We start from the raw sequence: 13,878 nt of genomic DNA on the forward strand, positions 1-13,878 counted from the left end.
TGGGGGAGGTGAGCAGGCTTCCCACTAAAGCTGTCTCTTCTCTAACCCCCTTTCTGTCACTATGAGATGGGATGCTGGAGGTCCCCTTCTGTTTTCCTTGGACAGCCAGCCAGACTTCTCTTTCTCAGATGAAGTCAGCAAAACTATTGAGAAGCTTCTCTCTCCGAGTCCCCATGGTTTGGGTGAGGATGTTGGGATGGAAAAACATCCACCTGAATTACCCCCAGCCCACACATGACTGGAACCATATATGATAAGCAGTTCCTTAATGGTACTGCTCAGTTAAGGACAAAAGCCCATCCCAACTCATTTTTAGCTTTAAAAAAACAAAACAAAACAAAAAGCCTCAAGAGCCACCTATTGAATTGTCAATTGGCATGAAAAGGATGGTGCAGTATTGTACCAGCCACTTCTCTTGCATGTAACCCTAAGTATTAACCACTCCATATAGCTTAGAAGCCAAAGCAGCTACCCCTCTCCCAGAAGCCAGCTTACTATCAAAAATACAAATACTGCTTATTTTATGTTTCATAAAGACTGGCAGAAACAGTCATAGATATGGTTCATTTGTCTTTTTTAAGAATTGCTGCTGAGCCAACTGAAACACTTGTGCGTAGACAGCTTTAAAAAAAAAAAAATAATCAAACGTGGCTAGTCGTTACTTGTTCACATTGCTTATGAACTGACTACCAGCATCTGGCAGCCATAAAGCCCTAGTTTATTTTTTATATTTTTGAGGTACTGGGTTTTTTGTTTTTTTTTTTTCTCTGAAGCAGCTCTCTAGTGAATCACCTAAAGCCTATCCATTAGAACAATAGTTACACCAGTATTTACATTTGTCTGAACTGTCTGTTCAGACCAGCCTTGCTGTAACCAGTCCCTACATCCTTTGGAATCGCTCCCGGTCTCCTTTCTTACGAGAAAAAGGTCTCCCTCCAGAGGTTGGCTCAGTGTCAGGGCTAAGGTGCACTGGTGAGGACATGGGGCATGAGGAGGGGAGAACAAAACTAGCTTTGATGGGTAGTAGCATGCTTCAGTGGAACCAGAGAAAGGGTTTGATACCAAGAGAACTTCCTTATTAAAAGCCACTGAAAGGACGTGCAATCCATTGCATATAATTGCTTCCTCTGTCAGGGAAAGATCTTTGAAATGTTCTGCCCTTCTCCAGGAAAGGGGAGGAGAAAAACCCAGCGGTACACCTGGTCTCCTCGGGCAGATGCTCACTTGTCATTTCTTTGCCATAATCTAGTCACTGTGTTCACACTTGAAGCCTTGCTTTTCTTCCCTCCCTCCCCCTTTTTTTTACAGGAAGTTTGTTCTTTTCAGATTCACAGGGACCTCTCAAACGCTGAGGGAGCAGCCTGGAGGGGGAAGCAACTCCGATAGTCACACAAGCCTGCTGCCCCTCAAGACACTTCAATGATTTCCATGCTGCCTGAAAAGCTCGACTGACTGCCTACTTTCCCCAGTTCTTCTCTGGATCTGTTGTCCGACATGATGCTCTCCCCAAACTCCATCTGGCAGCTTCTGCGCTTAAACTGCTTTTCGAAAGAGCTTTCCTCATGCCAGCTCCGCCTGGAGTCACCTCGATCACCCTGCTTCGCCCTCCTGCGCACAGCACAGGCTTGGTCGCAGCCTGTGGGCAGCTGACTACAGCTGTAGGCAGAGTAAGCAGCGCTGTTCCCGTAGATGGCGGAGGCAGAGTAGAAATGCGAGGACTCGGCTGCAAAATACCAGCTGTTGGTAAGGGACGTAGCCGATGTCTGGGGAGCCAAGATGTCCGAGTGCCAGCCTTTGAGGCCCAGCCCAGCAGCCGACTTCGCCAAATGCTGCTGGCTGGTGGAGAGACCAAACAAGAAGTTCGTTCGGTAGTTGTCTTCCATGCTCCCGCTCCGGTGGAGGGGGTACAGGAGCGACCGTTGAGTGGTGGCACTGCTGCTGGCTCTCCCCAGGTGTTGCCGTTTGCTCTGGCTCTCCAGCTGCCAGGGGTTCTGGGGTTTCTTGGGAGGGTTTGCTTCCTCTTTGTCAGGGCTGGTTTCTGGGGTCTGCTCCGAGACCTCCTGAACAGGGGAGAACTGACACAACTTGCTGCTGCCCTCTAAAGCAGTCGTGTGTTTGTAGTATTCCAGGGTGTCTTCGGAGGAGGCAAAGCCCTGAACTGATGCAGTCACACAGTTGCTACTTGCTGAGTAGGATACAGATTTGATATCCAGAGAAAAGGAGCGCTTCAGCCGGTTGCTGTCTTCCACCTTATCTAGGGAGACGTGCAGTCCGTTTATGCCCTGTACCAGCGGGCCATCTTCCAGAGGGGACAAGTGCCCGTACGGTGCAGTGCCGCAGTCCGTCGGCTTCTGTTCCACGATCTCGGAGGTAGCAGTAATGCAGAGCTGGTTAGCGGAGAGGCTGCTCTGCCCACCTTCTGGGACGAGCACGTGCTCGCTGCTTTTTTCCAAATGCAGAAGTTTCAGCTTACTGATATGTCCGGGCTGAGCACTCTGGTTCTTGATCTTTTTCTCAAAGTCCAAAAGCTGGCCCAGAAAGTTGAAGTTGGGAGAAATGGTTGGCCTTTTTTCTTTCACAAATCTGGAAAGAGGGGACAAACAAACCAAGAATTAATTTAAGGACCTGCTGCTCAGACCTGAGATAACACTAGAGTGATTGTTGTAAATGTAACAGCCTAATTTAACTTGTCAGGACTGAGGTTCAGTCATGAAACACGGATGAAAAAAAAATAAAAAGGCAGCTTTTAAACAAGATAATGCTGGATGCTCTCAATTCTTTCTGTAGCTTACTTAAAGGTGGCTAAAAAAGGGAAAAGCAAGCTGCTTTTTTTTTTTTTTACCTCTTTATGATGTCCACAACAAGGTTTGAGTGAATAATTTTTCTTATTTTACTTTACTAGTGGGATCTCTGCTACCTCGGTTTCTGACTGGAGTTAAGAGCTGCTCAAGTTCTGCGTGAACAGCATCAGAGCTCTAGCCGAGAGACCCTGGACTCCCCTGCGCTGCAGAAAGCAGACCACCTTCCCCACCATTCAAAGGGATGAAATCGCATGTTTCACCTCTCTCATGCTGCTGTTACTGCAGTGAACGCTTCCTACCCTGTTTATCTTTGTCAGGCAAGACAAAGAGCTCTGATATATGCTGACCTTATACAGTAAATGTCAGTGATTTCTACCATATGCTGGTATTGACCACCGATATGATCATCAAAAAGAACAACAGAAAGGAGCAAATGCAGCATTAAAACAAAAATGCTCTCTCAGGCCCTGTAGGTGTTCAGCAGTAAAGGGCAACAGTATTACCAAATCACTACAAGAGTTAACCTATTTTTGAGTCCTGTAGGAAGCAGCCTGACTTGCAAACGTGTGCCAATCTAAGCATGCACATACATACTCAGTTGAACATGAAGAAGGTGCAATGCATACTTAAAATGTTTTCCCAAATCAGGACTCTAAAGGTATGAAAAACGTAAGTATTGTAAGTTATGTCATATACTTCAAAGTTAAATACAAAAGCATACTTCCTACCTGTCTGATCTGCAATATAGCTAAATAAGTACTCTCTACTTTTTACAGGCTGTAAAACAGAAAGCTGCCCAAATCCTTCCTCCTCTTGTTTGTTTTTGGTTTTTTTTTTAAAAAACATTCCTGGAACTATGATAAACCAGATGACAAGGGAATTAACAAGGGAAGAAACCTTGAAAAGCTAAATCTAGTACAAACACACATATAATGGATCACTGGGAAAATCAAATATTATGAAAAATAAAATCTCTCTGGGCATGTGTACAGAAGGTGACTGTGCAGTCATTAAAAACAGCATGAGAAAAACTCAAAGGTGTACTTGTGTGTATGTGTACACACTAGCACAAAAGCAGGCAAGCACATGAAAAATATCAAACAAAACTTGCATTTTTGTATTATGTTTTTTTTCAAGTTGCCAAACAATAAACAGTAGTAGGAATAGCTGAGCTGACATGATAACCTGGAATATCACATTGCACAAACTGATAGTGGAAGCTTCCACCATGAAGTGTAAAACACTGTCAAATGGAGAAAACTAGTAAGTCTCCTCTGGAGAGATTCTTTAGCTTGATCTCTTAGCATTTCATTTGGGGGCTTTTATTCCAGTGTGAGCAGCTCGCACACAAGAATTCCCACAGTCTTCATTCGTTTTTTTCCACTCAAAGCTAGTTGTACTTGTTATATGGGTTAGTTACTGAAAGCAAGATCCTTATGGTAAACACTGCGATTTCTGGCCTGTGTTCTGCTAGCCTCTCCAAAACTCTCTTCCTTCCACTTTCTCCTCATCGCAGTCCTAAATTTAAAACTAGCTTTTTAAAAAATGAAAAGGGTACAAGAAAGTCTACTGGATCCCCCTGACAAGTGTTAAGGCTTTGCAAACTTTTTCATTTAAAATTGCACACTCTTTTTTTCCAATTGGAAAACATGCATAACATTTAGTTCTGATGTTTATTTCCCCTGTATATAGTCCATTATACAAAAGAAAAGATGAAAAACATTTATTTCCTCACATCTTTCACTTCAAGTAACAGTGTCACCTTTTTATTTCTGTAGTAGTGTCAGACAAACATTTTATCTAATGACTTCCATTAACTCAGGGAAAAGTATTTTTCTTTCAAGCTTTGCCAACAAGAGATCACAAACCAATGAGTGAAATGTGCTGCAGACGGTTCTCACTAAGCCGTATCAAAGGAAATATAGCAAAATATAATCTAAATTTCACAGTAGTTTTTCTCTTTGCACTGTAGATACTGAACAAGAGCTAGGATGATTAATCCTTCACACTCAATTCACACTTCTGGTTAAGAAATGAACTAGAATTTAATGCAGAGATTTCATGGAAGAATTTAGCAGCAGCACTTTAGAAGTTCCCTGAAGCATGTGCATTTTAGAAGTGTTTAGTACTCTACAGCTCTAACCTCCAGACCACTACAGCCTGAGACCAGACAGGTTTTTTTAGTGACTCAAGTTCATACCTTGCACAGTATCCATCCACTTCCACTAATTCATCCGTATTGTCTATACCTCTATAACTGTGAGTTTTCAGCTATGCCTCCTAACCAAACCTGTTTCACCATACATGTTGAAATTACTGCACAACACCAAACTGTCAGCAGGCTCTAGTAAGAAACTGTGGAAAATTTCCAAAGGTAATGGGAGCTGGTTGTAGTTCAAGCACCTCTTACACGCAATTTTTTCACTGCATACATAATTATGTTCATCAGCTTAAAAGAAAATGCCCCAGGGAAATCATGCTCCACAACGGAATATCAAATGTTCATCTCTCCATCCTTATCGGTGTTTTAGAGACGGTGGTAGCAAACACACTAGTGATTTTGAAGGTGCTCCTCTCCACCTGGCTCCAGCGCAATTGTTCAAATTGCCTCTGCACAACGCGTGTTACAGCGACGTGTCAGCTGTGCCAGTTAGCCTATAAAGCCCATCAAAAAGAAAACCATTTTCTGTACAACACAACAAAGCACTTTGTTAAATGAAATACAGAAGTCATGGTAAACTGCAACCAAGCCACCTGGAGTGTAGTAAAGTGTTCACAATCCAAATACAGAAAAAATGGTATTTGAAAGATTAAAAGCAGGGGAGGGAAGAGGGTCTCCACAAAAATTCCCTAATGACACAAAGAGCTGATACTTCAAAATACTTTCTCCCAGAGTTTTTGGTTGACTTTAGTAGCAATGAAGAAGCTTTCTTAATTCCTAGACATTTCACCTGCAGGCAGTTCTTTGAGAGCATTACCAAATACCAAACTGCAGTCAACAGATGCAGCCTAGCATTTGTCATAAGCATGTCTCTTTAACCCTATCCATTCCACTCTCTCACTGACTTACAAGATACTGTTATAAGCGTGCTGTAGCTGTGTGTGTATGTGTCTGTACATACACACACATTTAATAAGCAGTTTAAATTCCATGTATTTGCCTACTTGGAGCAAAGACCAACATCAGCATTTTGCAGGTGGGCAATTAATAGTAGCTGTGTGATGTCTACACAACACCATTAATTTGGTTATGGAGGAAGCCTACATTTAAAAGAAGAGTGTGCAGAGGCCAGGGAACTATCAGACAAAATAACATGTCAGCTTCTACCCTTGGTCATACAATCTTTTATCATTCACCTTAAAAACAAGCCAACAGGCACAAGAATTAGTATAAAGGGAAATTTTCTCCTTACCTGTAAGCTTCATCTAAGGACATATCCATTCTCTTCATGATATATGCAATAGCAATTGTGGCAGAGCGAGATATTCCAGCTAAACAGTGCACTAACACACGGCCATTTGATGCTTTTGCTTTTTCTACATAGCAAAGAAATTGGCAAGTGTCAAACTCGGCAGCATTATACCATGATGAAAAGTTTGCAAAGAAAGCAATTTTATTTAAAATTGTTCCAAACTTCCAAATTAACTGCTAATTGCAAATCTCATGGAAGCTTTAAACAAAAATCACTTATTTTCTCTAGCACTGTATAGCATTGAGTATAGAAAAAGCATGCGACTACACACAGGAAACATACTGCAGTTACAGCATACCGCTTTTTAATACGCACATAAACAACCCTATTTAGATGTCTGGGAAAGGTGATTGTTTCTAATTTTATGAGCAAGTAAAAAGCAAGCATTCATGATGGAACAATTTAGCCAGTTCAAATTTGGCTAGCTCACTTCTCAAAGCTAAAGACAGGATCCATATGTCTAATTTTCTAATTCGCTCTCTGCAGACATGTATCAGGCATCTACTAGGTTGCCAGAAAGTAGAGTTGTGCTCTTAAAAAGTGTCTTTGTTCCATAAGTGCTGGAACATGCAGTGGCAGAATCTCCCTATGTTATTTTGCTTCTGTGTTTATAAAGTGATGGTGATCATGTATGTAGATCCTTAGGGTATTTTCATACCACCCAGAAAGCACTCGGGTCTTCTCCAGCCAAAACAGCAAGGCAGACACACAAAGGAATCCAGAAACTGTTTTAGAGAGAGAATTTAAATTTTCTTCTCACCTATAAAATCAACTGATTTATCCAACCAAGGCAAAATTTTCTCACAAAAGCTGTCGTTCACAGGCACTCTCAGGAAATGGGATTCTGGAATAAAATCAGGCTTTGGACAAGTATTGCTGGCGTTCAGTACGTAGCCAATATCATTCTGCTGCATCAGCTCCTAGGAAATGGAGAAAGATTAAGCCTAGAGAAGTCAGATGGTACCTTTGGCACATTACAAAGCTAAAAACCAAACTGAAATTCGTGTTGGAACTGCTCTAGCTGTATTAGGGGCATTCTTTTGTGAAAAAGACAACTCAGCTTTTAATTCTTCAACTTTTAATAAGATATCCAGTGTGTCCAACTAACACATGAACCGCAGAGCCCATAAAAACAAGGTTAACAAAGAACAGAAATAATGGTAGAATACCTTCTGCTACTATGAAGCACCACTTCCAAGAGATTTTTTGCTACTTTGGTTTAAATTCTCACTGTGCAAGCTGGCAACATAACCAAACATTTCCCACGTGTAGTTTGCTGACCTGAATATGTGTTTTCCGGACCACATATCTAAGACTGAGGTTGCCCCATAACCGATATTGGTGAGAAATATGAAATGAAATGGATGTTTCCTGCAGTCACCTCATCAAGTGTCCAGGACTTCCTTGTTTCTAAGGCAACATGCAAAATTCACTCAAAACCTTGAGGGAAAGAGCTGAGTAAGAGCTGACTGAAGACCTTGAATTAGACAATTTTCACACAGCATTAACTGCAGTTTTATAGTTCTGCTTTGTGGTTTATGATTTAGTTGTTCATATTTCAGTTTTCAGTCTTTAGTTCTCTTGCATGTCAAAGATTGTCACAGGAACAAGCAAAGAGACTCAACCTATAAGTCAACTGGGCTTTTTAAATAAGTCAATTTTCATGACTGCAAATAAATAAATTAAAAAAAAAGACTCTTCTGCACCTTGCCATACTCTGTTCTGCAAAGTAGTATCTGAGGTAGTAGGTACCTTAGTGCCAGAACATGTGATACTAGTACTAGAAAACTAGGGATGGCTCTACCAAACCCATCCAGTCTCCTGCAAGTAAGCATCTTGACACAGCCAAGCAATTAAGCAGGTTGGAGTACTACTGATCAAACAACTTTTCTGGTTCAGATACGATTTGGCAGTAAGTGACATGCAATACTATGCTTGGACAGTAGTTACACTGAATACAAACATTGGGGAGCTTTTGGCCAGATTTCTATGGAAACTAATGTCTGAAACTAAACTGAAACGTAAAAAAGGCCAACAAAAATCTGGTTTTAATCCTTTTGCTTTTATACCAATTATATAAAAAAGAAAAGTTATGTCAATCCATGGGAGCAGTAGCAAGAATGAATTCTTACACTGCAGATTTCAACTGGAGATCTACCAGTATGAAAATACAGTCATGAAGCCAAATGGTCGCTTCTTCCCCATGTGTATTTTTTCTGCAAGCATAAAGATGCTTTAGTGAGGAGAAACAGGGATATGGCTATTTAGCCAGAACTCTTGTCTTATTATTTAGACTGCTCTGGTTTGAACAAGTGATGTTGAGTACACAGGTACACCACACGTATGTTACAGTGTGTGTGTAGAAGGGATGAACACACACATATATATGCATGCATAAATTAAATGTTCAGTGAGAACAAAGGACTGCAGGGGAGAATGGAATCTACATCAGTCATTTGCAGAGGCAAATGCATAAAGTCCAGCCAGTAATGGTTGTAAACAGGGAATTTACATGAATTTCTGCTAGCAAGCTGAATTTTGTTGCCTGGAGCAAAACAAGCAGCTTCTCCAAACTTTGGATGAAAGTCCCTCACATCAGCACATTCAGAGGTGCCTGAAGGCGTAGGCACCTTAACCTGATGAACATACATTATATCATAAACGTACCCATCCAAGGGGAATAGGAGATGACCAATTACTCGCAAAGCAAATCATCAGAAATATAATTTGCAGCAATAGTGAAAAAAAAAAAAAAGGCTTGATGTGTCAAAATAAGTTCTCAGCCTTACTGCTTCTTGCCCTGCAAGTCTCCTACATCACGCTCCTAGTAAAGCTCAGCTTTTCATCAATGACAACAAATTCCAATGTCACCGATTTCCCCCCCTCCCTTCCTTCCCGTCTCCCCAACTCAACCAGCAAGCTTCCCTTCAGCCCTGCGTGCCTTTCATAGCCGACTCCGTCGCACCTTCCTTTACTATATTTAGCTCTCATACACCAACAGACCTACCTACAGTTTAAAAGCAGGAGCGCTGTAAGGAAGTAGGGGAATATTTGGAGTCATCCAGAGAGGGAAGGTATTGGGAATGCGGTTCTTGGCACAGGGGACTAGCTACCACTAGACCTGTGGTATCTTCCGTGTGCAAGCGAGACCCCCGCTCCCAGCATCTCTGCCTTGCTGTCCTGGCCTACACAGCTTCCCCCTTCCAGGATCCCAAGCTCTTCAGCATCAACTTCCATAAAATAAATATCTGCTTTAGATCACTATGTTGAAATACTGGCCCCAAACCAGCTCACCTACTATTGTAACTGCTTAAAGGGGAGTGAAGAAAAACTGAAATAGCAGGTACAAATGTACACGCGGGGTCATGAACTTTATCAAGTCTAAAGGAGAGAGGCGATGAAGGTATCACTAACAAATGGACTGCCATGATGCATGTTTGTTCAGAGTACAGCTAAAGGGTGCTACCATGCTGATGAATTTAGAAGAAGAATAGAAAACCTTATTTATTTTTTTTAAAGCATGAACACTGGTGGGCTGCACAGTCCCACCATCACAATTCCACAGTTATGCAAGGTTTTTGATGTGGAATTGATTATTCAAATGAGAACGAGAAGGCTGCAGACGCCAAGTCTGAAGTCTCCGAGCCAAAAAAACACCCAAAAATGTGTTAGTGCTTGTCTTTGAGACGAAGGCTAAAGAAAAAAGTTATGCTTCCTTCTGTTCTGAAGTATCAATCATTCCCTGTGCAACACGCTCCAATATAATAACCATAACAGTGCCTTCATTGTAAGGCACCCAAGAGGAAGAAGTGAATTACGATGGGAGGAAGATCCAGAAATCCTAATACTAACAACTTTGTGAAAAGAAGGTAAATGCTCTTTTGTCAGCTTATTTACATTTTATGACTTGTTTAATCTGAAAATTAATGGCACCTTAAAATGTTATTTTGTTCCAGGAAATAAAATCCAGGTCTGGAAGAAAAGAAAGAGAATAGTTATGTAAGTAGCAAAGCAGAAAGTTTTACACTTTAAATGCTGGTACAAAACATGGGATGTAAGCAGGGGGCTCATTCAGGCCCATAACCACAACACAGATCAGTTCGCTGTTACACTAACTTTCAGAAAGGACACTATCACTCCCGTGTAGGTTAGAATTTAGTTTGCCTCTCTTTCACAAAGAGCGACAAAGATCTGTAAAAGTAAGTACCCTCTTGCAATACCACCAATATATCACACTGAGACCCAAAAACTGAAACAAACTTTTCGTTAGAACTTTTAAGAAGACCTTTTAAGAGGTTTTTAGTATTTTGACACTGCAAAAAAATATTATGAACATTTTCAGAATTAAGCATTTAGAAAGAAATCTGTAAAGCAAAAATAAAAAAAAAGCTCCTAAGACTTTTCTGAATTAATCATTAATTTTGCTAAAGGACACAAACCAAGCATTTGTGTTGGCATCTCTTTCATAAATAAAGCGTTATCAGCAGAGGTATTAATGGCAAATAGCGTTAGTATTCTTAAAAGGTCATGAATACAGACTGTCCTGTAACAAGATAAGCACTTCCCTACCCATGCACTCAGAGATAAGCTTATAAAGATCCTGAAAAGATAAGCTCATCTTGACAAAACATCTTTTAATCATCAGGTTGAACAGTAGTGCAGATTAAGAGTTCTTTCTGCAGATATTTTTGATACATTTTAATTTTAGAGAAATCAGTATGTCAGTGGAAGGAATCATAGGAACTCACAGATAGCATCTGAAGGCAAAAATAAGGTCAATCAACTACACCTTAATAGTTTTGGGAATCCTACTAGAATTTTTCAGGAAATTATTTTTAAAAAATCTGGACTTGAATAAAAAAAACCCTAATCTTAACAGAAAGCTGACTTCTTGTCCCCAGTAGCCAACAAACCAGCAAGGCCATTAAACCAGAGCATGCAAACTTAACCACTTACCAGCTTCCTGGACTGTCCTAACAGAGACAGAACTTTGCTACTTATCCCTGGTTTTTGTTTCTTGCCCTCCTCTTTTGAACGTTCCTTCACTTCTCAGCTTTCTTACCATGTATTGGTATTTCTGGGCGCTCAATGTAGTAAGTGTCATCCTCCTTGCTCTCCCCAATATCCCTGCGTAGGATCCAGGCTTCCCCAGAAGCGAAGCGTGTTGAAGGGACAGCAGCAGAGATCTGTTGTTCACATTTCTAACACGCTGATGTCTAGCTACTGCTAACTTTTGGTTGAATCAAGAAACTGATTAAACCCAGGAAACTGGGAGTTGCCAATAGTTGGGAAAATGCTGACTGGATTTTAAGAGGTAGACATCGTAATTGGTTCCTACAGCTTCTTTAGGTTAATAAAGGTAATAATATTAAGATGGAAACCATTTTGAATTTTCCACAGGCAGTCACTGAAACTGAAGAGGTAAGATAAGCTACCAACACTAAGGTCTACTTTAGTGCAGTGAACAAACAACATGCTCAGAATAAAGCATTGCCTGCGTTTGTTCAAAGTAAGAGGAAAAAGGTACAAAACCCAAGTAGATCTGAAATCATAGGATGTGTATTTGTCCTAAAATGGGTAAGAAATCTAAGAGGTTAATTTAGTCATCAATGGAAGAACTGCCAAAAGATTGACTATCAAGGATGACACCAGGCAGTAAGAACTCACTGAACTTTCTGTGGATCGTATGCTGTCATTTTTGTGGTTCTCCAAACAAAATGGGAAACAGTAATCCTCAATTGTAACTCCCAACAGTATGTGAGGAAGTACAAATCTGACCAACTCCTGGAGGCCTTACGTTAATTTTAAAGTATCTGCAGCTGCAGGGCTTCCTTCAACAAGTGCTGAAATAACATGAAATAAGATTGTAGATAATAGGCAAGAGAGCCACCACCAGGTCTAAATTCTTTCTGTAGATGGCTCTGCCACACTCAGGGCTCACCAGTAGTAATTGCGGTTTTAGCCTCCTCCAGCCCTATAATGAAATTCCTGAGTGCTGCTACCACTTGGATTCCTTTCCTGGTGAGGCACACATATTGTGCCTGGGCCCAACACCTATTCACAGGCACCAATTTACTGCAAGGAAAGGGAACAGCCTCTTTCATCCCTCTGGGATTATTCACCACTTAAGAGCCACAGCACTGGAGTTCCAGACACATCCCAAACGAAGTAGCACATCCCTGGCCCTGGAGGAGAATGAGGAGAACAGGTTGCCCCCTCACTCCCACTGTGACCTAGGATAGCACTTGCCATTCACACATTGAAACAAAAAGCGTAAAAGCATCTTTCTAATACTCTACCACTGAAAGCAAGGAGGTTTGTTGTTGGGTTTTTTTAATTACTTGGTTCCTGCTGTCTTTTGTCTGGGGACCACAAATTACTTTTGTAGTAGGAAAAGTAATAAGCTGCTTTGACATCCGTCATAAGTGAATCAAGTTTGAATTGCTGACTTGCTACCTGGCAGTAAAGGCACGGAAGATTTTAAAGGACAGAGTAAATACAATGACTGCTGACTATTCTCCATATAAAAGATATTTCTGTGCACTCTATTAAAGCACAATTACCTTCTACATGATTGCTTGTGTGTCAAAAATCCCCTTAAAACAATTGTGCAAAATCTAAAAATAGCCTATTAATGGCCAGACTGGGATGGAGTGAAAGTAGAAGAAACCAGTGAAAAATATGATAATGGTCAAAGCATATGAACTTGATCCAATTATAGCACTATTAGGATATTTCCTGCCTTAAGCTTTATACATGGATAAAAACCATACACATAAGCCTTGCACATAATTAAGGCAATATGCTAGGGCAAAGCACTCCTCCCCTCTCCCCCATCCATGTATTTAATGCCAGCTTATAAAAGCTGTTGGAGATTCAACTAATGAATAGGACTGTCAGATAACATGGGAGGCAAAAGGGCACATGCAGCAGAAGTGATAAAAATTCCCTTGTGAAGGGACCCAAGATGTAGATTGTAAGCAATATGAGTTGATCTCATGGAGGCAAACATCTGTGGATATACATAGGAATATAGAACTGTAGCAATTTGAGACAAGCTCTTTTAGACATCTGATAGTGCAGCACCCTACAAGTGCTATATTTGATGACTTTGCTGACTATTTTAAGTATACCAAAATATCCTGGGCTATTCTTTAGGAACAGAAATTATTAAACGCACATGTATTTAGAAACAGTGAAAGTTTTAGTGCAGTGCTACCATAAAAGCTCGTTTTAAATGACCCCACTGATTATCCAGATCTGAACATTTTATTACATGTATAAAAATTTGTTTGCAGTAGTCCCTCATTACACAATTCATGGTATTTAAGTGCTATTTTTTCCAGCACTTGAAGGATATACTAAAAAACAGACAATCTTCCTTTGTCCTACTGTAACCACTGATACAACTGTGTTAACATCCAAGACCTGCCAAAACAAACCAGTCAGAGCTATACACAGGAAAATATCTGACCTGCTGTAATGGCAGATTTGGTAAGTTTCCTGTTGGTTGGTAGGTTCCCTAGGAAGGTACCGTATCGTCTTCTCCAACATGAAGGAGAAAGGAGACCGAGTTTCATATTACATGACACATGAATTAATTA

The 13,878-nt window shown here is 40.8% G+C and overlaps 1 protein-coding gene across 1 annotated transcript in view; it reads right to left on the reverse strand.

Annotated features, from left to right (window-relative positions):
• Positions 1-1,360: 1,360 nt before the first annotated feature.
• Positions 1,361-13,878, reverse strand: part of DUSP16 (dual specificity phosphatase 16) — a 29,068-nt gene continuing 16,550 nt past the window's right edge. Inside the window, exons 4-6 of the mRNA XM_010575307.1 lie at positions 7,035-7,194; positions 6,215-6,338; positions 1,361-2,583 (exon numbers count right to left, since the gene is read on the reverse strand). Of these exons, the coding sequence (XP_010573609.1) occupies positions 1,407-2,583; positions 6,215-6,338; positions 7,035-7,194 (1,461 nt within the window). The 3' untranslated portion in view covers positions 1,361-1,406. The remainder of the gene's footprint in view (positions 2,584-6,214; positions 6,339-7,034; positions 7,195-13,878) is intronic.

Source organism: Haliaeetus leucocephalus, unplaced genomic scaffold, assembly GCF_000737465.1.
Source record: "Haliaeetus leucocephalus isolate CR32 unplaced genomic scaffold, Haliaeetus_leucocephalus-4.0 Scaffold473, whole genome shotgun sequence".
NCBI lineage: Eukaryota > Metazoa > Chordata > Aves > Accipitriformes > Accipitridae > Haliaeetus > Haliaeetus leucocephalus.